Genomic DNA, 25559 nt, shown 5'->3' on the forward strand with positions numbered 1-25559 from the left:
GTTGATACAGTTTCCTGACAGATTATATGTAAAGTTCAAAAGAATCAAGAATGACTTAAGGTTTTTCTATTGAATAACTAAAAGGACAGGACAGAATTGTCATCAACTGAAATGGTTAAGACTGTAGGTAGAACAGTTTTGGAGAAAAGATCAATTTTTGGACACATAAAGTTGGATGTCTGTTAGATGTCAATTGGCTGTGTTGAGGTAGCTAGATATAAAAGTCTGGAAATTATTGGCATAGAGATATTTAACACCATAAGATCACCAAGAGAGTGAGTGTAAATAGAGAAGAGGTCCAAGAGCTAAGTTCTGGAAACACCAGTATTAAGACCCCTGAAAGGGGACTTCCCTGGTGGTCTAGTGGTTAAGACTTCACCTTCTAATGCAGGGGTTTTGAGTTTGATCCCTGGTAGGGGAGCTAAGATCCCACAGGCCTAGTAGCCAAAAACAAAACAAAAAAAGGACCAAAACATGAAACGGAAGCAATATTGTAACACATACAATAAAGAATTTTAAAAATTGGTCCACATCCAAAAAAAAAAAAAAAAGACCCCTGAAAGAAGAATAAGAACCAAAAAGGGAGATTTATAGGAATTTATAAGATTTATAAGAATGACTGGGGAAGTGGGAGGGAGTGGGAATACTGGTGTCCAGGAAGCCAAGTAAAGAAGGTATTTCAAGGAGGAAGAATGGTCAACCATATGAAAGCTACTGATGGGTCAAGTGTGAGGACTGAGAGATGACCGCTTTTTTTGCAATATGGAGGCTGGTGACTTTGATGAGTTGCTTCAGTGGAATAAAGGGACTGGAAGTTTGACTGGAGAATTGAAAAAGAGAACTTGGAGATAGTCCTCTTCAAGGAGTTGGAGTCAAGAGTTTGTTTCACTGATCACTTTTAAAATGGGAAAAAAAATGGCTTAGGAATGATTTAGTAGAGAAGGAAAACCTGACATGGGAGTAGGAAAAATTGATTAATGGGGAATCATACACAGGGAAGATATGTCAGAAGGAATAAGGGACAAAGATCTCCTTTTAGAAAAAAATGTTATTTTCTTCTCAAAAGTAAACAGATTTTGTGGTTTTCAAAATATGTGATCACTAGAAGGGCAATTTGCTCTTATGTGAAACAGATGCTTTTAGCTAAATAAATTATGAGGGTTGGAGAGGAAGGGAACCAGATTCTCTAAGAACCTAGGTTCTAATTTTCCTTTGGTTTGCTAACAGGTGGTGGTCAATGCATCATCAAGATTAACACTCAGTTATGACCTCAAGACTTACCTCACCAATACCCCCAATTCAACTGTGTTCAAGCTGTTCATCACTGCTGGCAGAAATGGTATCAATCTTAAAGGTCAAGAATCTCTTTATAGTTCTGGGTGATTATTGCCACCTTTCCTGTCCTCTGTCAATTAATTCACCTCTTTGGATTAGCAATCCAAGTTTTCTTTCATTTCAAAATTGATTCTACTTTTACAACAGAATCATTGAGAGCTGTGAGATCTCAGAATTATGACTGGATTAAGGTTTTAAAATAGGCTCAATCTAGTCACTGCTGTCTTTCTGCTTGTAACCCTGCCAGAGAACAGGAGGTAGCCTAGACCAAGAATTTCCAAACATGGATGATTTTCAAGGTTACCCCAAGAAATCTTTAAAAATTACAAATTCTTAGGCTCCATCCAGAGATTTAGTAAGTTTGGGATAAAGCGTAAGATACAATTCTTTTAAAGCTTCTCCAGATTTGAGAATTGTTGGACTAGATAATTACGTGAAATGTTATTTGCTCAGCAAATTTTCCTTGTGTTTTTCTTTCTTCGTTTTGTATTGGGCCATAATTTACTGTCCAAAAATAGGGGAGGAGGGCTTCCCTGGTGGCTCAGTGGTGAAAAACCCACGTGCTAGTGTAAGAGCCACAGGCTTGATCCCTGGTCCAGGAAGACCCCACATGCCAAGGAGCAGCTAAGCCCATGTGCCGTAACCATTGAGTCTGTGCTCTAGAGCCCAGGAACTGCAACTCCTGAGCCATGCACCGCAACTACTGAAGCCCGCATGCCCTAGAGCCAGTGCTCTGTAATAGGAGAAGCCCCTGAAATGAGAAGCCTGTGCACCACAACTAGAGAGTAGGCCCCACTCGCTGCAACTGGAGAAAAGACCATGCGGCAGCGAAGACAAGAACAGCACCGCCAGAAATAAATAAGTAAAATTATTTTTTAAGGTGGGGGGAGGAGGAAAGATAACTAAAATATAAGAAGCTCCCAATAGATTCCAAATACTGTTAGGAATTTTTATACCTTTTATCTCATTTAACAATCTCATCATGTAGTAATTATCATCATTTTAAAGATGAGAATACTGGGGCAGAGAATGGATTGGGAGATTGGGATTGACATATATATACTACTATGTATAAAAGAGATAACTGATGAAAACTGACTATACAGAGAACTCTACTCAGTGCTCTGTGGTGATCTAAATGGGAAGGAAATCCAAAAAAGAGGGAATATATGTGTGTATACATATAGCTGATTCACTTTGATGTACAGCAGAAACTAACACAACATTGTAAAGCAGCTATACTCCAATAAAATTTTTTTTAAAAGATGAGAGTACTGGGAATTCCTTGGCGGCCCAGTGCTCTCACTGCTGAGGGCCTGGGTTCAATCCCTGGTCAGGGAAAAAAAAAAAGATGAGAATACTAAGAGCAAGTAATTTGTACAAGGTAACAAACCAGTTAGTGGCAAGAGTAGTAAATATGTTCCACTCCAAAGTCCATGTACATCCTTTCATTCATCTTTTTGTTTCTATAGAACAAATTCCAGATTTGGGGGGTGGGGGTGGATGGAGGGATAGTGGGGGGTGAGAAAACATGCAAAACCAACCAGAGAAGTCCAGAATAGAACAGAATATAATGGTCTATAAACCTTAAGATGATTTAAACTCTATTGACCTTTAAAAATATATATTTATTTATTTACTTGGCTGTGTTGTGTCTTAGTTGCAGCATGTGGGATCTAGTTCCCTGACCAGGGATGGAACCTGGGCCCCCTGCATTCAGAGTACAGAGTTGTAACCACTGGACCACCAGTGAAGTCCCTCTAATTGCCCGTTCTGTCCTTCAATTTTTAAGCACTTAATATATTTTCATTTCACAGTAGATACTTAATCTTATAAATACAATCTAAATATGTATGTATAAATAAGAGTATTTGAGCTTTAAAATTCTTCAGGTTCTTTTACAAAGTATTAACTGTTTCTTCATAACATATTATCTCATTGTTATCTACCTTATTAAATTTTACAAAGAGATTGCATTTTTTTCCTTGCAGAATCTTTCTAAAACCACAACTTATGAAACTTCATGTAACAGTTCCTTTGATATTGCTGATAGTCTCCAAAAGATGAGAATGATCACTGGACTGCTGGCAGTTGAGAAGGAGCTTTAGCAAACCGAGACCATTAAGAAACTGTGCAAGGGAAAATCTTGTTACCAAGACACGGGTTTCTAGTTAATTTAAAATTGCAGCTGACCCAACCTTGGTGCCAGTTGATTTCTTGCCAGCTGCGTGGCTCCTGTTTAAGGCACCACTTGTAATGAAGTTCTGGAGATCTTTGACTTGACGCATACTACAATCATTTATGGAAAACAAATCTTCCTAGATATAAAAGCTACCTCCCAAGTGTAGCATTTTATTTCTAATAACTGCCCAATTTCTCTGTAATCTTATTCCCATTAATGAATTCCAAAAACTTCTGAAAGAGAACACCAGTGATATTATTAATAATATAAACTCCATTATAGTCACAGACTAGCAGATGCAAGAGTCTTACACTCTCCTTTCGCCTTGATTGTGCTAAGACCTAACAGAGTTGGCAAGTAGACAGCTGTAGCAATTAAAACAGAGCTGACCCTTCTTTCTTATTTTTTAAATTCCAAACTTCCTCTATATATAATATATATATGTTTCCCCTTTTACAAATTCCTCTTAGTGACAAAGCTATTTACCTCTTTTCTGGTCTCTAGGATCCTGCACCCCAAATCAGGCTTTGGCCATTACAACACTTCTTCCAGAGACCCTTATGCTGTGCCATGTACAGTTCAGTAATACTTTACTAGACATTCCAGCAAGTAAAGTCTTTCATATCCATTCAGATTTCAGCATGGAAAAAGGTGGGTTCCACCAGTTGAATCTGGTTTCCCCCTTGTTTTCATATTTGTACCAATGTCACTTTATTGGTTTACATTTCTGCTTTCTAGTTTTATCTACTGTGTAACTATGGCATTTTTCTCACTCAGCATTTTTGTTCTATCCATTCAACAAACTTTTAACATGTATCTATAATATGCTATGCTTTACTATTATAACTTACTACTTTCTCCTTTGTTAGCCTGTTATCTTTGTGAGGGCTTGGATTATGTCTCATACATCTTTTGTTCCCAACTAGTAGCACAATGTTTGAATGCTGTTGAACTGAAGGATATTATGAGCAGAACAGCATTAACAAGTGGAAAGAAAAAATAGGCATGACTTTGGGAGGACATTAAATAAATCAACTGATCTAAAATAAGACAGTCCATGCCAAATATAAGTAGGTAGTGCTATATCATGGGAGAGCTTTTACTCCAAGGTCAGACAGTAATGAGTGGTAATGAGAAACCACTGACGGAAGGTTAATTCCGGTAAACTGTTGAACACCAAATAGAATGACTGGTACCAGGATGGGCACTGGAGATAGAGGAGCAAGACAAGGCTTTTAAATCTTACTAGAACCACCATCTCAATCTCAAAAATGACAGAATGATCTGTTTGTTTCCAAGGCAAACCATTTAATATCACACTAATCCAAGTCTATGCCCCAACCAGTAATGATGAAGAAGCTGAAGTTGAACGGTTCTATGAAGACCTACAAGACCTTCTAGAACTAACACCCAAAAAAAGATGTTCTCTTCATTATAGGGGACTGGAATGCAAAAGTAGGAAGTCAAGAGCTACCTGGAATAACAGGCAAATTGGCCTTGGAGTACAAAATGAAGCAGGTCAAAGGCTAACAGAGTTTTGCCAAGAGAACCCACTGGTCATAGCAAACACCCTCTTCCAACAACACAAGAGAAAACTCTACACAAGGACATCACCAGATGGTCAATACCTAAATCAGACTGATTATGTTCTTTGCAGCTAAAGATGGAGAAGCTCTATATAGTCAGCAAAAACAAGACTGGGAGCTGACTGTGGCTCAGATCATGAACTCCTTATTGCCAAATTCAGACTTAAATTGAAGAAAGTAGGGAAAACCACTAGACCATTCAGGTATGACCTAAATCAAATCCCTTACGATTATACAATGGGTGTGACAAATAGATTCAAGGGATTAGATCTGATAGAGTGCGTGAAGAACTATTGGGCGGAGGTTCGTGACATTGTACAGGAGGCAATAATCAAGACCATCCCCAAGAAAAAGAAATGGAAAAAGGCAAAAATGGTTGTCTGACTAGGCCTGACAAATAGCTGAGAAAAGAAGAGAAGCTAAAGGCAAAGGAGGAAGGGAAAGATATACCCATTTGAATGCAGAGTTCCAAAGAATAGCAAGGAGAGATAAGAAAGCCTTCCTTGGTGATCAATGCAAAGAAATAGAGGAAACAATAGAATGGGAAAGACTAGAGATCTCTTCAAGAAAATTAGAGAAATGCCAAGGGAACATTTCATGCAAAGATGAGCACAATAAAGGACAGAAATGGTATGCACCTAACAGAAGCAGAAGATATTAAGAAGAGGTGTCATGAATACACAGAACTATACAAAAAAGATCTTTATGACCCAGAAAATCACAACGGTGTGGTCACTCACCTAGATCCAGACATCCTGGAATATGAAGCCAAGTGGGCCTTAGGAAGCATCACTACAAACAAAGCTAGTGGAGGTGATGGAATTCCAGTTGACCTATTTCAAATCCTAAAAGATGATGCTGTGAAAGTGCTGCACTCAGTAAACCAGCAAATCTGGAAAACTCAGCAGTGGCCACTGCTAGAACAGGTCAGTTTTCATTCCAATCCCAAAGAAAGGCAATGCCAAAGAATGTTCTAACTACCACACAATTGCACTCATCTCACAATGCTAGCAAAGTAATGCTCAAAGTTTTCCAAGCCAGGCTTCAACAGTACGTGAACCATGAACTTCCAGGTGTTCAAGCTGGATTTAGAAAAGGCAGAGGAACCAGAGATCAAATTGCCAACATCTATTGGATCATCGAAAAAGCAAGAAAGTTCCAGAAAAACATTTACTTTTGCTTTATCAACTACGCCAAAGCCTTTGACTGTGTGGATCACAACAAACTGTGGAAAATTTTTCAAGAGATGGGAATACCAGACCACCTGATCTGCCTCCTGAGAAATCTGTATGCAGGTCAAGAAGCAACAGTTAGAACAAGAGACTGGTTCCAAATTGGGAAAGGAGTACATCAAGGCTGTATATTGTCACCCTGCTTATTTAACTTATATGCAGAGTACATCATACAAAATGCCAGGCTGGATAAAGCACAAACTGGAATCAAGATTGCTGGGAGAAATATCAGTAACCTCTGACATGCAGATGACACCACCCTTATGGCAGAAAGCGAAGAAGAACTAAAGAGCCTCTTGATGAAAGTGAAAGAGGAGAGTGAAAAAGTTGGCTGAAAACTCAACATTCAGAAAACTAAGATCATAGCATCTGGTCCCATCACTTCATGGCAAATAGATGGAGGAACAATGGAAACAGTGAGAGACTTTATTTATTTTGCATGGTTAGTGTTTTATTCTTTGAAGAATGGCTCTGAAACATCACAGTACATCAGGTTGAAAGGACAAGTTTAAAATAGTTTCATAAGGATATAACATATGTACTGCCTGTTCACTCTACGAAATCTTGATCATAGAGCTTATGATACACTTAGTTAGCAGTAGCACCCAGGTTTTCCAAATAGTCATCATTTCTCTCTTGTTTGCATAGACTTCTTCTCATTAGCTGCCTTCTGCTTTTGTTGCATGATCTCAGAGTCCCTCTGCTTCTTCTGAGAGGTAGTCAGGCTATTCTCTTTTTTTCCCTTACTAATTTCCTGAGATTTCTTCATGTTTTCTGGCTGTCAAGTTCTTGTTGAATTCCATGGGCCATGATGACAACTGGACCAAGCCAGGAAGAGGGCAACTCGGAAAAGGAACGACTTCCTCACACTCTCAGCCACTGTCCCCATCCGTTGATCTGGAAGACTGAGCCCCTGCGGGCCCCCTGACGGGATTTGCCTATCAAGACTTTATTTTGGGGGGCTCCAAAATGATTGCAGATGGTGACTGCAGCCATGAAATTAAGAGATGCTTGCTCCTTGGAAGAAAAGCTATGACCAACCTAGATAGCATATTAAAAAGCAGAGACATTACTTTGCCAACAAAGGTCCGTGTAGTCAAGGCTATGGTTTTACCAGTAGTCATGTACGGATGTGAGAGTTGGACCATAAAGAAAGCTGAGTGCCGAAGAATTGATGCTTTTGAACTGTGGTGTTGGGGAAGACTCTTGAGAGTCCCTTGGACTGCAAAGACATCTATCCGTTCAATCTAAAAGGAAATCAGTCCTGAATATACATTGGAAGGACTGATGCAGAAGCTGAAATTCCAACACTTTGGCCACCTGATGCAAAGAACCGACTCATTGGAAAAGACCCTGATGCTGGGAAAGATTGAAGGAGGGAGAAGGGAACAACAGAGGATAAGATGGTTGGAAGGCATCACCGACATGATGGACATGAGTTTGAGTAGGCTCCGGGAGTTGGTGATGGACAGGGAAGCCTGGCATGCTGCAGTCCTTGGGGTCGCAGAGAGTTGGACGTGACTGAGCAACTGAACAGAACTAAGAACTACACAGGCTGATTAATTATACACATGGGATGCTAGATGACAGAGAGAAAGGAGTATTTGTATCAAACCTGGGTGTTAGGGGTCAGGTTTTATAGGAAAAGTAACCTCTAGAAGGATGACCATGACTGAGGTAGATGTGAAGAGAACAGGACATTCCAGGCAATACAGAGCCCTGGAAAAGTTTTCAAAACTAAGTTTAAAGTATATACTGGCAGTACACAAAATGGATAAGAAGAATGGAAGGTAAGGAGACTAGCAAATGCAATTTGCATTGCAGTGATCCAAGCATGAATTGACAAGTTTAGGCCAGAGTAACAGAAATACTAACAGAGGTGTCAGATATGAGATATTTCAAAGGATGAGTTAGCAAGATTTGGATATAGGAATGAAAGAAAGGGTGTCAAAAGACAACCAATGTTCATGGGTAACTAGAAAAACAGCATTATTAACAGAAATAAGGCCATCAAGAGGTGGTTTGATACAGAAGTGATTAAACATGTTCAAAGCTTGCCTTTCTTCCACAAACCCTTTACTGATCTCATGAACTCTGACTACTTTATCCTATATCCCCTTAATTTCCACTTGTATTACGTTATTTAATATCCCCTGACATGCTGACTAACCAGTAATGGCATCCTTACCTTAAGTTCAATTATGGGTTCCCTTGGACTGTTTCATCTTTGGTAAACTCCTCCATAGAGGCCAACAGTATGCTAATAGCGAATACTCAAATCTGAGTTCATTTCCTTTTGAATTTTTGCATGTTAATATTTTTCCTTCCTATCCTAATCCAATTGACTAAATAGGGCCTCTGAACCTTCCTGCTCAGTTTTTCCTCTTTTCTTCAGGGGTTTATGTCTGCCTAATCAAGGTTCGACCCCAGTCAGAGGAGCTGCTCCAGGTCCTGAGCACCGCTGACACCTCAGTCTATGGTTGGGCCACACTTGTCAGTGAGCGTAGCAAGAATGGAACGCAAAGAATCCTCATTCCTTTCATCCCAGCCTTTTACATCAACCAGTCAGAATTGGTTCTTAGCCACAAAAAAGACGTCGGGGAGCTAAGAGTACTGGGAGTGGATAGAGTTCTTGAGAAGCTAGAGGTATGTTAAGGACTGAAGCAAAACAGATCAGGGTTTTGAAAATGAGATTTTTCATTCTCAGTCCAGGGTAAAGGAATAGATACTGAATGACTTGATAAAATTAACCACAGGAAATTCCTAAAACAGAAAATCTGTCCACTTTATAATGCCATGGGGGCTCCCAGAGTCCAAAATCTGTCGTAAGCATTGTCTGGAAGATTAATACAAATGCATGTATATATATGCATTATATATATATATGTGTGTGTGTGTATATGTGTGTATATATATATATACACACACACACACCACCAATGCTATCCTGAGAGTTTTAGAATGCTAAAAACTTTTGAAGGCTATATTATTCTCACACAGATGGTTTTCTTCCCCTACCCTTCAATATGTCTGTGTGAAAAAGTGACTTGTCAGCTAGCTAACTAGAAATCCAGATGTCTTATTGTATATGATTGGAATGTATTGACACAAAACTGACTTTTCTTCTTTCAAACAAGTTCCATTTTCTTTTCTCTAAGGTGTTCCCCAGCTCCCCAGTTCTAATGGTCTCTGGCCATAGGCATTCTTCACTCACACCTGGCCTGGCCATCTACCACATAAGAGTAGTCAACTTCACATCGCTCCAGCAGATGGCATCACCTGTTTTCATCAACATTTCCTGTGTGCTCACCAGTCAAAGTGAGGCTGTACGAGTGAGAGCTATGAAAGCTAAGTCTGGTGCAGGTGAGCATGGGGGTGACTATTTTTAATCTAGAGGCAAAAAGACTGAATGTATTACAATTTAGTTTAGAATTTAATTAATGGGAAACATTCAGCCACTTGATCAAGATTATTCAGACTAGCTGGGACATGGATCTTTATTCTCGGAGCCTACCCTATAACCTTCAGGTAGCCTTCTTAAAACTTGTTTAGTCGCTGTCCCAGGCTCCCAGTCAGTGTCCCAGGCTCCTCTGTCCATGGGATTCTCCAGGTAAGGATACTGGAGTGGGTTGCCATCTCCTTCTCTAGGGGTCTCCTGCTTGGCAGGTGGATTTTTTTTTTACCACTGAGACACCAGGAGATTCAGGTTGGATCCCTGGGTCAGGAAGAGCCCCTGGAGGAAGAAGTGGCAGCCCACTCTAGTTATTCTTGCCTGGAAAACCCCATGGAGAGAGGAGCCTGGCAGTCCCCAGTCCATGAGGTTGCAGAGTCAAACACAACTCAGTGACCAAGCATGAATGCAGTTTAACCTGCATTTACCAGCCTCAAAAGTATACTTCTTGCCTTGTTTTAAGCCCTTTGATAAATGTTTGATTTAATCCAAAAGTATTTAGCAAATCTTTGTGCATCAATGAGTAAATGGTAGTAATCCTAGAAGCAAGACTTAGCTCTGACAAATCCTGATTCTACCTTTACCCAGTTCAGAAACAATGCCAAGTTTGGGTGAGATGGTAACAGTTACGGAAAGAGGTGTTAGAAGTTTCTTCCCAGGTGGCTCCGTAGTAAAGATTAGGATTTAATCCCTGGGTTGGGAAGATCCCCTGGAGGAAATGGCAACCCACTACAGTATTCTCGCCTGGAGAATATAGGAGTGAATTAGGCTGAACCTTAGTACATCTGACGGGAGAAAGGTTTTGGCTTCTGTGAGTATCCAATTTGTATGAGTCAGTAAATATTTTAAGCATATTTATATGTATTTTAATTCTCATTCTAAAGGGTTTCCTAAAACTCTTTAAGAGATGTTTTCCCCTTTAAAGAGTTGAAATTGGGATGTTCAGGATCCTACCACTAGAGAATGTTCAACCCCAATCTGCGCTGTGAGAGCAGTTTTTAAACTGAGTTCATGGATCTCTATAAAGGTTCTCAGAATTCAAGGTGTCCATGCCCTGAATGGGAAAAAACAAAATTACATCAAAATTACAGTAGTTATCAGACCTAAAAATGTATCTTTATTACTAGACCACACATACTCCTGTATTACAATAAGGCCTTTTAACATTTTGCTGTGTATTATAAAATTTCAATTGGTTTCCTTTATTTCTACATTTTTTGCATTGAAAAACAATGAGTTGGGGTACATTGACTTCACCAGACTGCCAAAGTTACCCATGGCAAAAAAAAAAAAAAAAAAGCTAAGAATCACCTGGGTGCTCATTGGAAGGACTGATGCTAAAGCTGAAACTCCAGTACTTTGGCCACCTCATGTGAAGAGTTGACTCATTGGAAAAGACCCTGATGCCGGGAGGGATTAGGGGCAGGAGGAGAAGGGGACGACAGAGGATGAGATGGCTGGATGGCATCACTGACTCGATGGACCTGAGTCTGAGTGAACTCCGGGAGTTGGTGATGGACAGGGAGGCCTGGCATGCTGCGATTCGTGGGGTTGCAAAGAGTCGGACACGACTGAGCGACTGAAGAATCACCAAGTTCTTAAGTGATGGGGGCACAAACTAACAGTACACTGCTATTTTTGCTACAAATATGCAACCCAATCTTAAGCTCACTCATACAAGCATGATACCTACTTGCAGAAACAAGTACGTATTTAAAACACTGCCCAATTAAGACAGGAATTAGTTCAATGTAGATACAACAAAGGGGTGTCCTAATATACCTCTTGATTTATTTGGACTTCCAGTGTTGGGACCAGATCAGGGACTGGAGATTTTAGTATGTTGTTTTGTTTAGTCACTAAGTCATGTCCAACTCTTTTGTGACCCCATGGACTGTTGCCTGCTAGGCTCCGCTCCTCTGCCAATGGGATTTCTCAGCCAAGAATACTGGAGGGGGTGGCCATGCCCTCCTCCAGGAGATCTTCCCAACACAGGGATCAAGCCCAGGTTTCCAGGCATTGAAGATTCTTTACCATCTGAGCCACCAGTGAAGCCCCCCCATTTTTTTTAGTACAAGCAACCTCAAATTATTCTTCAGAGTAAAGCAGTTTAACAGTGTGAAGTTGTTAAACAGTTGTGAACAGAGTTTAGAGAGAGGTTAAGAGCAGTTAAGAGCCCAGAGGTAGAGGGCCTATACAAGGGTTGCAGAACAGGAACTATGTATAAGGGCCTGGTGACAGTTTATCTGGAATGGCAATTTGGTGAGGCAGGAAGAGTTCATTTCGACACTGAAGAATTCGAAATAACCAAGAGAAAGTATGCTTCAAAAGACATGTCTTAACTTTTATTGAGGACAAATTTATATACAAATCATGTTCCCTAGAAATGATAGCTGAATAAAAAAGGACAAGTGGCTCCTGGGTCATTGTTTCAGGTTAGAGGGATTACAAGTTGAAGGATGTTACTTGGAGTTAAAATACACAGGAGAGGTAACAGGCATTTTACAGTGGCAGAGAATTTAAACATTCTTTTGGAAGCTGAAAAGGCTCAAGAATTGTAGTTTATTATGTTAGTGATAAAAAGCCAAAAAGGTAGAGGCACCAAGTACAGTTCACCCCTTTTTCTCTGGTAAGAAACAAGAAGAATTTCCTAGAGGGCTAAGTTTTGAGTGCTTCAGGTAGATATCTCAGAAGCATACAATTTTTAAATGCAACATCTGTCCTGCATATATTTAAAAAACTATCTTCTTTTATTCCGCCAATGCGTAGATCAATGTGACGGTTCAGGTGTTCTCCAGAAGTTTGCAGGTTCTTACCAGAGTCTCCTCTTTACCCTCTTTGTGATGCTGGCATCAACAGCTTTCCTCTTTCTAGGTAAGGAGTCCTTATATTCAGCACCGTAGAATTTAGACTTGGAAACTGCCTTCATTTCACAAACTAAATGAGGATGAAAATTAGCTGTTTATATCACATCTAATTTGGGACATGCAATTGAAACTGACTTAGCCTCCCTACCCTTAGTCTCCTGGTGGACCAAAGATCCTGCCCAATTTACTGAGAAGCAATAAACTGCATGCAGCAAACAGCTACCACTCAGAAGTGGAAATCACTGCTAAACTTTAGATTATACCTAGTTTTGCTCAAATACATAGCAATAGATGATTCAAGCAACGTAACACATACTATTATCTACACGTACATTTCCCATCTTTCAGCCGTAAGTTGAATACCTCTGAAAATCACTGAATAAAAACTTCCCGTTAAGTATACAGTGTTATTTAATTTGAAGCATTACTTTTTTATAGCAATACTTAAGAACGGACTTGACCCTTAAGGCCTTCCTCCAGTGAGAACAGATCTCCTTGTTGACATCTCTTATTCTTTTTCCAGCATACAATGCATTCCTAAACAAGATGCAGACAGTTCCAGTTGTTTACGTGCCAACTCTAGGTACACAGTCAGGTAAAGAATCACTATCTGTTATCTCCGAAAAACTCAGGTACCACCCTCATTCACCTCTATTCATCCTTCTTTTATTTCCTTTCCTCTTAGGTTCTTACACATCCACACGTTCTCCCCCTCCACTCATGAGTCCACAACCCCCACCAGCCCAGAATCGGCTACAGCACTGGCTGTGGAGTGTAAGACACTAACCTCTGCTGGGACAAGTCTTTAACTATAGGGGACTGGAGATTTCTAGCTCCAGATCAGCAGCAACCTCTACACTCACACACCTCCAAACAAGGCTTCTGAGAACTGTAAATAAAGCATCCTGAGCTGTTTTATATTAAAGTGGCGTGCTGGATTGTGTTTTAAATATCAATCGTCAGTTCTTAATTCTAAGAAAACATAAAAGTGAAATGAAATACCCCATTTACATACTATTCCAGTTTTTAATCAAGCTCTGCAGATTTACTCCATGAACCTAGGGATAGCAATGTCCCAAATGGACTTTTTAAGTTCTTGGCCACTTACTTGCCCCAAATGACTCTAGAATCCACTCTTCTGGTTGCCCCTGAATACGTGAGGTAGGAACCTCCTAGCAGTAAAACAAGACAGTAAACAGGATGTATCCAAAACGTGTTTATTGGGATGGTTTCCCGTTCATCTTGACACAGGGTACTTTTAGTGCTGCTTCCGTCTGAAAGAGCATCCTGCCCAAAAAAAAAAAAAAAAAAAGTTCCAAAGGTTAACTGATAGCAGCCTACTTACCCTACCTGAACCCCACAAAATGCCTCTAACCCATAGGAAACCTACATTTGTATTTTCTTCAACTCTTTAAGCTTCTACCTAGTCACTAGACATGAGATTCAGCTCATATGAAGCCCTTTTACCACCCAGCTTTAGACAGTAGCATTTTAAGATGAATGTTTCCCGATTATGCATTTGGTAGACATAACACAAAAAAGTATAAAAATTACATTAAACCATTTTACCTTCTGTAAGCCTTGCTTTTCCTCCTGTAGGCTGGCAGAGGACAGTAGAGCAGCCAACACACAAGACTACTGTTTGTGCATGGCTAAAGACGGTGGTGATTTTATAGCATCCTGGGGGGAAAACATCAAGGAGTTACCCTTTTTCCCCCCAAACCTTTCTTCACTTAAACATATGATGTCATGCATTAACTGTAAAACAAGTATGCTATGAAAATTCTTGGGATTTACTTTCCTAATCTAAACTTGATTATCTGGCTCTAGGTATACATCAAAGTCAACTCAAAAGCAACCTCGACCATGTGCCCCAACCTATGGATTTTGAGTAATCAACATCATCCAAAAAATTATTCAAAAGTCAAAGAGAAAAAATCCTGTACTTGGTGAGGAGACATGCTCAGTAACTGGTCAACATATCCACCCCTTTGCCGCCAGGAACAAGTACATAAATTACCACAGAACCCAAACATTATCATTCCAGTGTTTCCCAACACAAACGCTGTGGTATACAGAGTTTTGAAGGGGAATCTCTCTGGATCACTCCTCCTAAAGTGCAAAATTTTACTCATCTCTAACATTCAAATTTGAATACATTAGGGCTTCACGGATACCTTTTTTCAACTCGTGGGATTCAGTGCTTTCCCCACTACTACATGTTATCTCCTCACCTGGGCATTTTACATCCATGAAATAGGAATTGGGGCTCTGCACCAGGCGCTTCTTCTTGTGTTTCCTCTTCTCCTCTTCTGGAGAGGGATGAAGAAGATCCTTTGCGAGCTAACAGAGGCAGAAATGTAGAGATTTAGAAACCAATGGTGAACATGGATGATCGAAAACAGCCCCCACTGCCACACAACGGGGAGAGCTCTCCCCTTGTCGCCCCTGGTGTCTGCGCAGCTGGGCCGCCATCTTATTGCCTCTCCGCTCCCGTCCAAGCACGGGTCCCAGCTGGCCTCTGCGGCCCCTGTAGTTAACTTGTCCTGGGAAGTGCGGATGGCAAATGAGGGCCCTCTGTGATCCCAAATCAGCGTGAGAGCAGCGTGCAGACAGAAGAACGAGATCTCCACGGAAACCTAGCCGAAGAACTCACAGGCATGTTCTCGTGAGGAGGTCGTCACCGCCGGAAAGGGGCGGAAGCGGAAATCCTGATCCTTAAATTCGCCGTCCCGCAGGAAATGACGTTAGGGCCTATCGCCGCCATGTTGAGAAGGTCCTCTCACGGGCTTGGGCGATGGGGCGAGGTGGGGGCTGCCATTGTGGGATGGTCTCTAAATGACAGGGCTCAGATGAGTCGCCATGTTAAGAGAGGGAGCTTGGTATCTTAAGGTCAGTGTCTGGTCTCCGTCAAGGGGTAAATAGACATTTTTAATATTTCGCGCTACACTTTAACAACAGGAACTGCTTAGGAAAACAGAGTCATGTCTGTGACTTGTTAAATTTCTTTACTATTTTTCAATTGGTTTAGTTTCCCCATTTTTAACAATTCAGTAATGTAAATATAAAAAAAGCAAGTTCTCATCTTTTCCGCACTTTCAGCCTATTTCTAGGACTAACCGTTGTTAATTTTATTCTCTCCTTTCCATCTTTCTCTGTAATAATTATCACATCACTCACTTCTGTATTGTTCTGACTGCTTTGAATGCTAATCTTCACAACTCTGTCTTTACATTCCCACATCCTTTCCGCCACATTTTCATCAGAACTGCCTTTCCAAGATTTGTAATCTTGGCATCACTGAAACTCTGGACAGGTAATGAAAAGAAAGAAGACCAAATCATTATCTTCTACAGTAACGATCAAAGGGTTAAAATGTCCGTTTGTCATAAAGGAGGAGCAAAAATGACTCAAATGGTATATGATCAGATCAGATCAGATCAGTCGCTCAGTCGTGTCCGACTCTTTGCGACCCCATGAATTGCAGCACGCCAGGCCTCCCTGTCCAACACCAACACCCGGAGTTCACTCAGACTCACGTCCATCGAGTCAGTGATGCCATCCAGCCAACTCATCCTCTGTCATCCCCTTCTCCTCCTGCCCCCAATCCCTCCCAGCATCAGAGTCTTTTCCAATGAGTCAACTCTTCGCATGAGGTGGCCAAAGTACTGGAGTTTCAGCTTCAGCATCATTCCTTCCAAAGAAATCCCAGGGCTGATCTCCTTCAGAATGGACTGGTTGGATCTCCTTGCAGTCCAAGGGACTCTCAAGAGTCTTCTCCAACACCACAGTTCAAAAGCATCAATTCTTCGGCGCTCAGCTTTCTTCACAGTCCAACTCTCACATCCATACATGACCACAGGAAAAACCATAGCCTTGACTAGACTGACCTTTGTTGGCAAAGTAATGTCTCTGCTTTTGAATATGCTATCTAGGTTGGTCATAACTTTCCTTCCAAGGAGTAAGCGTCTTTTAATTTCATGACTGCAGTCACCATCTGTAGTGATTTTGGAGCCCAGAAAAATAAAGTCTGACACTGTTTCCACTGTTTCCCCATCTATTTCCCATGAAGTGGTGGGACCGGATGCCATGATCTTCGTTTTCTGAATGTTGAGCTTTAAGCCAGCTTTTTCACTCTCCACTTTCACTTTAATCAAGAGGCTTTTGAGTTCCTCTTCACTTTCTGCCATAAGGGTGGTGTCATCTGCATATCTGAGATTATTGATATTTCTCCCAGAAATCTTGATTCCAGCTTGTGTTTCTTCCAGTCCAGCGTTTCTCATGATGTACTCTGCATAGAAGTTAAATAAACAGGGTGACAATATACAGCCTTGACGTACTCCTTTTCCTATTTGGAACCAGTCTGTTGTTCCATGTCCAGTTCTAACTGTTGCTTCCTGACCTGCATATAGGTTTCTTAAGAGGCAGGTCAGGTGGTCTGGTATTCCCATCTCTTTCAGAATTTTCCACAGTTGATTGTGATCCACACAGTCAAAGGCTTTGGCATAGTCAATAAAGCAGAAATAGATGTTTTTCTGGAACTCTCTTGCTTTTTTCATGATCCAGCGGATGTTGCCAATTTGATCTCTGGTTCCTCTGCCTTTTCTAAAACCAGCTTGACCATCAGGAAGTTCATGGTTCACATATTGCTGAAGCCTGGCTTGGAGAATTTTGAGCATTACTTTACTAGCGTGTGAGATGAGTGCAATTGTGCAGTAGTTTGAGCATTCTTTGGCAATGAGGACCTGGTTAATTCCAAAGGAATAGAATGGGATAAGGGATGTGAGTTCTTGTCAAGGATACGCTGGTAAACGTTTAACCATTGACTTTATGGAGGGGAGCCCTGATTTGTTGTCTTTGCTAATTTCAGTGGAGGAAATACCTTGGCCAGTTTCAGACTATCAGTGTTACATCATTAAACACGGATTTGGAAAGCGCAGTCTGTTTTCATGAGCCAGTAATAATTGGTTCCAGCACACTACTGTTGTTGTTCAGCTGCTCAGTCATGTCTGACTCTTTGCAACCCCATGGACTGCAGCAGGCCAGGCTTCCATGTCCTTCACTATCCCAGAGCTGGCTCAAACTCATGTCCATTGAGTCAGTGATGCCATCCAACCATCTCACCCTCTGTTGGCCCTGCCCGTCTCTGCCTGCCTTCAGTCTTTCCCAGCATCAGGGTCTTTTCCAATGAGTCCACTCTTTGCATCAGGTGGCCAAAGTATTGGAGCTTCAGCATCAGTCCTTCCAATGAATATTCAGGGTTGATTTCCTTTAGGATTGACTGGTCTGATCTTGCTGTCCAAGGGACAACTCTCAAGAGTCTTCTCCAGCACCACAGTTCAAAAGCATCAATTCTTCATCTCTCAGCCTTCTGTATGGTGAGAAAAACCTCTGAGGAAGTGACATGTTCCCAGGTGGCTCAGTAGTAAAGGATCCAGCTGCCAATGCAGTGGATGCAGTTTCAATCCCTGTGTCGGGAAGATCTCCTGGAAGAGGAAACAGCAACTCACTCTGATATTCTTGCCTGGGAAATCCCATGGACAGATGAGCCTGGCAGGCTACAGTCCATGGGGTCACAAAGAGTGGGACACAACTGAGTGAGTGTGCACGCGCACACCGAAAGACAAGAAATTAAACAAGCAGCAATCTGGGAGAACTGCATTCTAGGTTGAGGCAAGAGCTTGTGAATACAAAACCAGAGACCAGGAAAAGCCTACCATAATTGACGGGGGTAAAGGCATTACTGCAGAAGCTCTGAGAGCTAGTGGGAGAGTACTGTGGAGATGAGGTTCCAGGGAAAGCAGGTATACAGCAGCATAAGTGACCTGGGTTCAATCCCTGGGTCAGGAAGATCTCCTGGAGAAGGAAATGGCAACCCACTCTTCCCATTCTTGCCTGGAAAATCCCGTGGACAGAGGAGCCTTGCGGGCTACAGTCCATGGGGTCGCAAAAGAGTCAGACATGGAAAAAAAAAAAATCAGACACAACTTAGCAACTAAACAACAGCAGCAATTTAGAGAGGTGAAAAAGAATAGTCTATTGCTGGGGATGAAAAGTCCAGATTCAGACAAAATAAGATGAAATGAAAAAGAACTAATAGGCTTTTATCAGACAAATCCATGAAAATTGAAGAATAATTTAAAGCACTAGTGAGAGATGGTTTGGCCATCAGGGAGAAGTAGAGAATACTCACGTTTTGTAATACAACTTGGAGACATAATGGGTGGTGAGATAAAAGATAGAAGAGGATTGAATAGTTGTGTTTGAGAGGGGCAAACATTGGCACAGAGTATGACAAGGATAACTGAAGTGACAAAAGATGCCTTTTCATTACCAGTGCACTATGTTTATAGAAGGGCTGCTCTACTGATCTGCTATTAGAAAAGCAGATATTTTGAATATTTTTTCCAAAGCAAAGATAAATTTGGTTTTGTGTAGCCATGTTCTCCATATTTCAGCTTTCTGGTTGCCCAGGCTACACATTCACAGTCTATTCATTAGTGTGTTAGGAGTACTGCCTCCGGAGACTGTGTTATAAGATCCACATCTCATCAAGAGAATGACACCAGACATGTATAGTCTCAATCTCTGTCTTCCTAAGCTGGCCTGTCAGAGAATTCATACACAGGTTCCCAGAAGGAAGACTGTTCAAGATGAAGCTCCAGAATGTATCTAGGTGAACGGTGTGTGGGCTTGGAGACTGGGAGAGGGAGTGTGTGGAGCTGATTCTATAGTATAATTTTGGAGCTGATTCTATAGTATAATTAATTTTAATTTTCACTCTGTTCCACCAGGGGGCAGACTGACTCAACAAATAGCCACCAACTTCAGCCATCCCGCTTTTTTCAAAAGGAGTTGGGATTCTAAAACTAAGGGCTTGGAAAAGTAACACCAGAATTCTAGAACTGCCCCAGAAGGATTCTATTTTTCTTGAGTACCCCTTTCAAAAATCAGTCCCCAATTTTTGCCAACTCCTGTGTTATCCCGGCCTTCGCCCTTATTTCCCTAAACTTTCCTTTTCCCCAAATTCCTCTAAAATTCCTCTTCCCCTGGTCATTCTGATTAAACCTTCACTTCACCCCAGCCTCTCTGGCTTCTGACTGGAAGAGCGAAGTCAAAAGAGGGGGATGATAGTAAGCAAAAAACTGTTCAAAATGGCTAGGGAGACAGGCCAGCATTGGCTGGGAAGGGAAGGCCAGAGAGCAGGAGGCTGGGCTGGCTGAGGAGGCCAGCTGAAAGGGATGGGCGGGCACGGGGTGGGGCCCGGAGGAGTGCCGCCTCTCCTCTTTCCCAGAGCCTGAGCGGAGAGGGAGGAAAACTTCCTGGCCGGGGCTCCGGGCCCGCTCCCTTTGCCAGCCCTCCAGTCCCGCCTACCGGTGCCCTTCGCTTCCCCACCCCTCTCCCGGCACCCCCAGTGTCCGCCATGGCCAAAGCCTACGACCACCTCTTCAAGTTGCTGCTGATCGGGGACTCAGGGGTGGGCAAGACTTGTCTGATCATTCGCTTTGCAGAGGACAACTTCAACAACACTTACATCTCCACCATCGGTGAGCCCACTGGCCATATCCTAGATCCCCAACTACCCCATACCCTCGTTCCTAGGCTCTTGGATTACTAGTGGCCCGCATTAGAGTCAGACTTCTGGACTCCAGTCCCTCAGCCTCTCTCTCTCAGACCCATCCCCCTTGTATGTCTCAGGATGGTACCCAAACCTCTAACCTCTCTGAGACCTCCAGATTACTCCTCAGCTGTGCCTGCGCCAACCCCTATTTTCTTGGGACCACCTGTCTCCCTTGTCCCCACAAATTCACATGAACCCGTGTCTGCTTCCCTCTCAGCTCCTCTTTCCCCACCCTCATCCACCTAGAACTCTTGATCCATTCTCCACATTTCCTGTATCCCCCTTTCCCTGATCATCTGTCTCCCAATTTTGCCAGCCTCTTTCTGTCCCAACTGAGTTATAGACTCTCCCACTGCATTCCCACCTTACCATCTACTTTCCAGTCTCTCTGCCCCTCAACTTATTAGGGGTTTGGGGAGGGTGCCACAGAGGGGGCTGAGTGTGCCAGAGAGTGGCCCAAGGACTGGGATCATGAATATGCAGTCAGCCTGCTAAGGAAGGTGGGACTGAGGGGACTTTTGGGGTCTCTGAGTCAGTCTGGTGACTCAGCCTCCTCCCTGGAGCTCCTCACTGGCTTGGGGGAGGTACACAAGTTTCCACTAAAAACAAACATTGTCTCCCCTCCTCCCCCTCATTGTTCTTAACCTCCTCTGGCCTGGGTAGTAAGACCAGGAGAGTCTCAAGACAATTCTGGTTAGAAAGTGGAGGGGAAAATATCCCTTTCTCATATTTCAGTCTCAGGGGAATCTTGTTTAGACTCAAATTTTCTTGTTTCCAAGCCTGGCATACTATTAATCTGCATGGACTGGTATCAGCTTCCTTTTTCCTTGCTCTTCACCCTGTAGGTCAGGAGGCTATGTGGGAGAATGGAGAGTAGAGGGTTCTAAGACAACAGAAGGGAGAAGGAATTAGAAAGAAATATTTGGGGGGAGACAGATTGAATTGAGAGAGTTGTCAGCTGGCATGGCTGAGTGGACCCAAGAAGTGCCTTAAAGGCCTTCAGCCTCCTTGCAGAGTTTTCATCATCTTCTTTCCCACAAAGTCTGTAAGATCTAAGTCAGAACAATACGCCTGCTATACAAGTACAGCTTTGAGAAAATCCCCGTAGTTTTGTACTTCCTGCGAGACTGCTCCCCAAGTGCCTTCCCTGCAGAATCTCTGCGCTGCTCCATTCCTGTCCCTCTCGCCACACACTTGCACATGCACATACATATGTGTCTGGATTTCAGTGTTCCCTCTCCACCCCTAGGAATTGATTTCAAGATCCGCACTGTGGATATAGAGGGGAAAAAGATCAAACTGCAGGTCTGGTGAGTGAATCCCCCAGGACTTCGAAACCAGACTTACTCATTTATTTCCTATAACCTATAGTTTCTCTTTAGTTTCATTTCTCTTCCTTTCCCATCGCTCCTTCGAGTACATTTTCTAATCCATTTCTGTCACCTCATTCATATGTCCTTTCATCTCTCTCTCTGCTCACTCAACTATTTTCAACTTTGTTGTAATTCTGTTGCCTGTCCTGGACCCAGAGACTCCTCTGAACTTGGCAACTGTCTAGTTAGCTCAACTGTCTACTGAGCTATAATATGGATACAAGCTCTCAACAGTTAAATAGCAAGTAGCAAAATTAAGACTTGACTCTCTGTCCAGTGGAGAGCCCTTAAAGCCAAGAGTAGAGGTTTGACCTGACTACCCTGAGGAAACTGGAGAACCTGAGGGTTTCAAGTGGTAAGAAGCTTAATGGAGGCATTATGATATAATAGACAAGAAGAGAATGTGGTTCAATCCTGTTGTTACAGAATGACCTTCATTAGTTATTTCTTCTCTCTAAATCTGTTTCCTCATTTGTAAAGTAGAGGCAGTAAAACATGTCTCACAAGGATAGAGTGATTAGGTAAAATGACATAAATAAAATGATATATACACAGTGCTTGGCACAAGGTAAACAATAAAACAGACCTATTTCTTCAGCCTTTACCTTTGCTCAGTATCAGCCCAACAGTCTCTTATCCCTTTTTCCCTTTATTGTTTTCCTGACTCTGTTTAACACTCCTTGTTGCAAAAGCTAAATTCTTAGGGGATGGGAGTAGAATTCTCTCTTTGGAGACCTCTTACCTCTATCTCACCCCATGAAATATTCTACCCCTTCAGGGACACAGCTGGCCAAGAGCGATTCAAGACAATAACTACTGCCTATTACCGTGGAGCAATGGTATGAAGCATATTTCTGGACAAGGGATGATGCAATAGAATGTACAACTACAGAGGGATAGGAGTTGGGGCAGAGAAAAATGGGGAGGGGCATAGTGTGGATTGCAGAGGGCCCCATATGGCCTAGTGATTAGTCTTGTGGATAGAATTTACAGGGTCACTTAGAGGGCAGTGGGAAGCCTGAAGAGGGGAATATTGTACAAGGCTCCATTGTGAACTCTGCCATTCCCCAGGGCATTATCCTAGTATATGACATCACAGATGAGAAATCCTTCGAGAATATTCAGAACTGGATGAAGAGCATCAAAGAGGTGAGGACAGTTCCAGAGAGGTGGGGGAATTGGGTAGAACCTAGAGGATGGAGGAGACTGTGAAAATGAGCTGGACCCAGCTTCTACTCTTATCTTTGCTCCCAGAATGCCTCGGCTGGGGTAGAGCGCCTCTTACTGGGCAACAAGTGTGACATGGAGGCCAAGAGGAAGGTGCAGAAGGAGCAGGCTGATAAGGTAAGAGCTGGTTGGGCAATGTTCCAGAACTGGGCCAGGAGGGCCAAGGGGAGGCTGGATTGCAGAGGACTTGGCCGCTGCCCTCTGTCCAGCTCCCCTCTTACCACTTCCTCCCATGCAGTTGGCTCGGGAGCATGGAATCCGATTTTTTGAGACAAGTGCTAAATCCAGTATGAATGTAGATGAGGTGAGACACACCCCATCCTTCACCCCCAAAGAGTATTGGAAGACAGACTTATGCTCCCCTTCAACCTATCCTGACCAATCTTGCCTTTCCCCGTTAGGCTTTCAGTTCCCTGGCACGGGACATCTTACTCAAGTCAGGAAGCCGGAGATTGGTGAGTTGGTTGTGCTGGGCTAAGTACAGGTGGGTGTGTGAGAGTGTGTGTGTGTTAGGGGTAAAAACTGATGAAGGGAACAATGCTAATACTGCCTGTGAGGGTGGATCTCCTTCAGTTTATGGCCCCAGCCAGCCATTCTCACCCTGATCCCTGTACCTTCTCCCTCTAGAAAAACAACAACAAGCCCCCCAGTACTGACCTGAAAACTTGTGACAAGAAGAATACCAACAAGTGCTCCTTGGCCTGACGACTCCTTTCTGCCTCTCCACCCTACGCCTAGAAACTGAATCTGAGGAAGGCAGGGCTGAGGGGCTGGCAGGGGAGAAATAGCAAATGGGGCTTGGAGGGGTAGAGAAGGGTAGATGGTAGAAGAATGGGGAGAATATGGAGAAGAAAAAAAGGAAGGAGAGAGAAGGAAAGAGAAAATGAAAGGAAGCAGGATAGAGCAGGAAGGAGAGGCAAGAAAAAGGAAAAGAATTGGGAAGGTGGAAGAAGGTGAGAAGGAAGTAGGAAGAGAAGGAGGAGGAAAGGAAGATAGATGGTCCTAGGCCTCAGACCTTCTTTGGGTTTCCAGGGCAAATATAAATGTAAATAAATAGTTGGTTTATTGTTACTGGATCAGGCTTTAGGGTCCTGAGAGAGGCTGGCTCAGTACCACCCTCTGAAGGTTTGGTCCTATGCTGTCACTCCGCATGGGCTTTCTCAGTATTAAAGGCCACCATTTGCACAAATGTTCCTGGTTTGGGTAACTTTTGTCATTGTTGGAATCGCTCTCTACTCATAAACCTAATTCTTGTCTCTCTGAGGTGGCTGGTCTGCCTGAATCTGGCTGTGTTCCTGTGATGCCTAGTCTACAGGTCTCAGACCTTCCCCGGCTGTTTAATTGATGAGGGAGACAAGGAGCAGAGATTCTCTGAAATTAAAAGTCTGTACATCCTCTTTCCAATATGGGATTTAGAGGATCCTTGCAGGCAGAGTCTTGTCCAGGAGATTCTAAAAGAGAAGGACTCTTTCCTGGGCCTCCCCAGGAGAGTGATAACCCTAGCCTCAGAGAAACAGGAGAACCAGTATTTTTTATTCATTGATTTCTGCAAGCATCTTTGATTCTGCCAAAAATCCCTTTAAGAAAGTAGTAAGTATTATTACCTGCTCTGATAGAAGAAGAAAATGAGACAGAAAAAAGGTTCATATAGTCATAAATATTTATTGAGCATCTACTCTGTGCCAAGCACAGTGGTCAAGGTAAAATAACCTCTGGGTGGTACTTAAAGGAAGAGGGACAAGTAAAATTGAACAAAAACAGCCCCTAACAACTGAATAACAAAGAAGCAAAAGTACTGATGTGCAAAAGAACCATGAACAAAAAACTTAGGCTTGAGTTCCCTTAAGTATACATAGACCCTATTTGTTCTTCAAAGTATTTTTTTTAGTTTCCAATATTTTTAAAAAATATTGTCTTCTAAATAGCATTTGCACTGTACAAATGCTTATTCAGAAAAAAAAATTGAACAAATAGATTTTATAACTATATGGTTTTGTAGAATTTGCATTTTAATTAGTATTTCTATAGTTCTCTAAATATGTTCCATAAATTTATGCTTATACCAACATTATATAAATATGCTCTTTTCAGCACTATTTTTTTTATATTTTAAATCTTTGAAAAAGAAAAGACATGTTTTGATTTACATCTGTTTGATTAGTAAATTTGCAATTTCTTTTTAAATTTTAAATTAATTTTTTAATTGAAGGATAATTGCTTTACAGAATTGTGTTGGTTTCTGCCAAACATTGGCATGAATCAGCCATAGGTATACATATGTCCCCTCCCTCTTGAACCTCCCTCCCGTCTCCCTCCCCATCCCATCCCTCTAGGTTGTTACAGAGCCCCAGTTTGAGTTCCCTGAGTCATACAGCAAATTCCCATTGGCTGTCTATTTTACATATGGTAATTTACGTTTCCATGTTACTCTCTCCATATATCCCACCCTCTCTTTCCTACCTTCCTCCCAGCACCACCCCCTGCCCCCACCCCACTGTGTCTATAAGTCTGTTTTCTATGTCTGTGTCTCTGTTGCTGCCCTGCAAATAATTTCATCAGTACCATCTTTCTAGATGCCATATATATGCATTAGTATATGGTATTTTTATCCTTCTGACTTACTTCACTCTGTACAATAGGCTCTAGGTTCATCCACCTCATAGAACTGACTCAAAAGTGTTCCTT

The 25559-nt window shown here is 42.2% G+C and overlaps 3 protein-coding genes across 3 annotated transcripts in view; 2 read left to right on the forward strand and 1 right to left on the reverse strand.

The window, feature by feature from the left end:
- The window catches only part of NUP210L (nucleoporin 210 like), a 99028-nt gene extending 85047 nt beyond the window's left edge, over positions 1-13981 (forward strand). The window contains exons 34-40 of the mRNA XM_006044159.4: positions 1228-1354; positions 4022-4168; positions 8731-8981; positions 9494-9698; positions 12556-12660; positions 13177-13248; positions 13339-13981. Coding sequence (XP_006044221.4) covers positions 1228-1354; positions 4022-4168; positions 8731-8981; positions 9494-9698; positions 12556-12660; positions 13177-13248; positions 13339-13439 — 1008 coding nt within the window. The 3' untranslated portion in view covers positions 13440-13981. The remainder of the gene's footprint in view (positions 1-1227; positions 1355-4021; positions 4169-8730; positions 8982-9493; positions 9699-12555; positions 12661-13176; positions 13249-13338) is intronic.
- RPS27 (ribosomal protein S27) lies at positions 13855-15456 on the reverse strand. The gene is made up of 4 exons (XM_006044161.4): positions 15310-15456; positions 14888-14996; positions 14223-14333; positions 13855-13940 (listed from the first exon to the last, which is right to left on the reverse strand). Exons 1-4 carry the CDS (start codon positions 15313-15315, stop codon positions 13912-13914), a joined length of 255 nt encoding a protein of 84 aa, XP_006044223.1. The 5' UTR covers positions 15316-15456; the 3' UTR covers positions 13855-13911.
- A 4475-nt stretch (positions 15457-19931) lies between these two features.
- Positions 19932-24063, forward strand: RAB13 (RAB13, member RAS oncogene family). The gene is made up of 8 exons (XM_006044158.4): positions 19932-20200; positions 21524-21584; positions 22426-22486; positions 22719-22796; positions 22902-22991; positions 23113-23178; positions 23276-23329; positions 23502-24063. The coding sequence occupies exons 1-8, from the start codon at positions 20077-20079 to the stop codon at positions 23577-23579; spliced, it is 612 nt and encodes a 203-aa protein (XP_006044220.2). The 5' UTR covers positions 19932-20076; the 3' UTR covers positions 23580-24063.
- The last annotated feature ends 1496 nt before the right edge of the window (positions 24064-25559 follow it).

Source organism: Bubalus bubalis, chromosome 6, assembly GCF_019923935.1.
Source record: "Bubalus bubalis isolate 160015118507 breed Murrah chromosome 6, NDDB_SH_1, whole genome shotgun sequence".
In the NCBI taxonomy this organism is placed as follows: domain Eukaryota; kingdom Metazoa; phylum Chordata; class Mammalia; order Artiodactyla; family Bovidae; genus Bubalus; species Bubalus bubalis.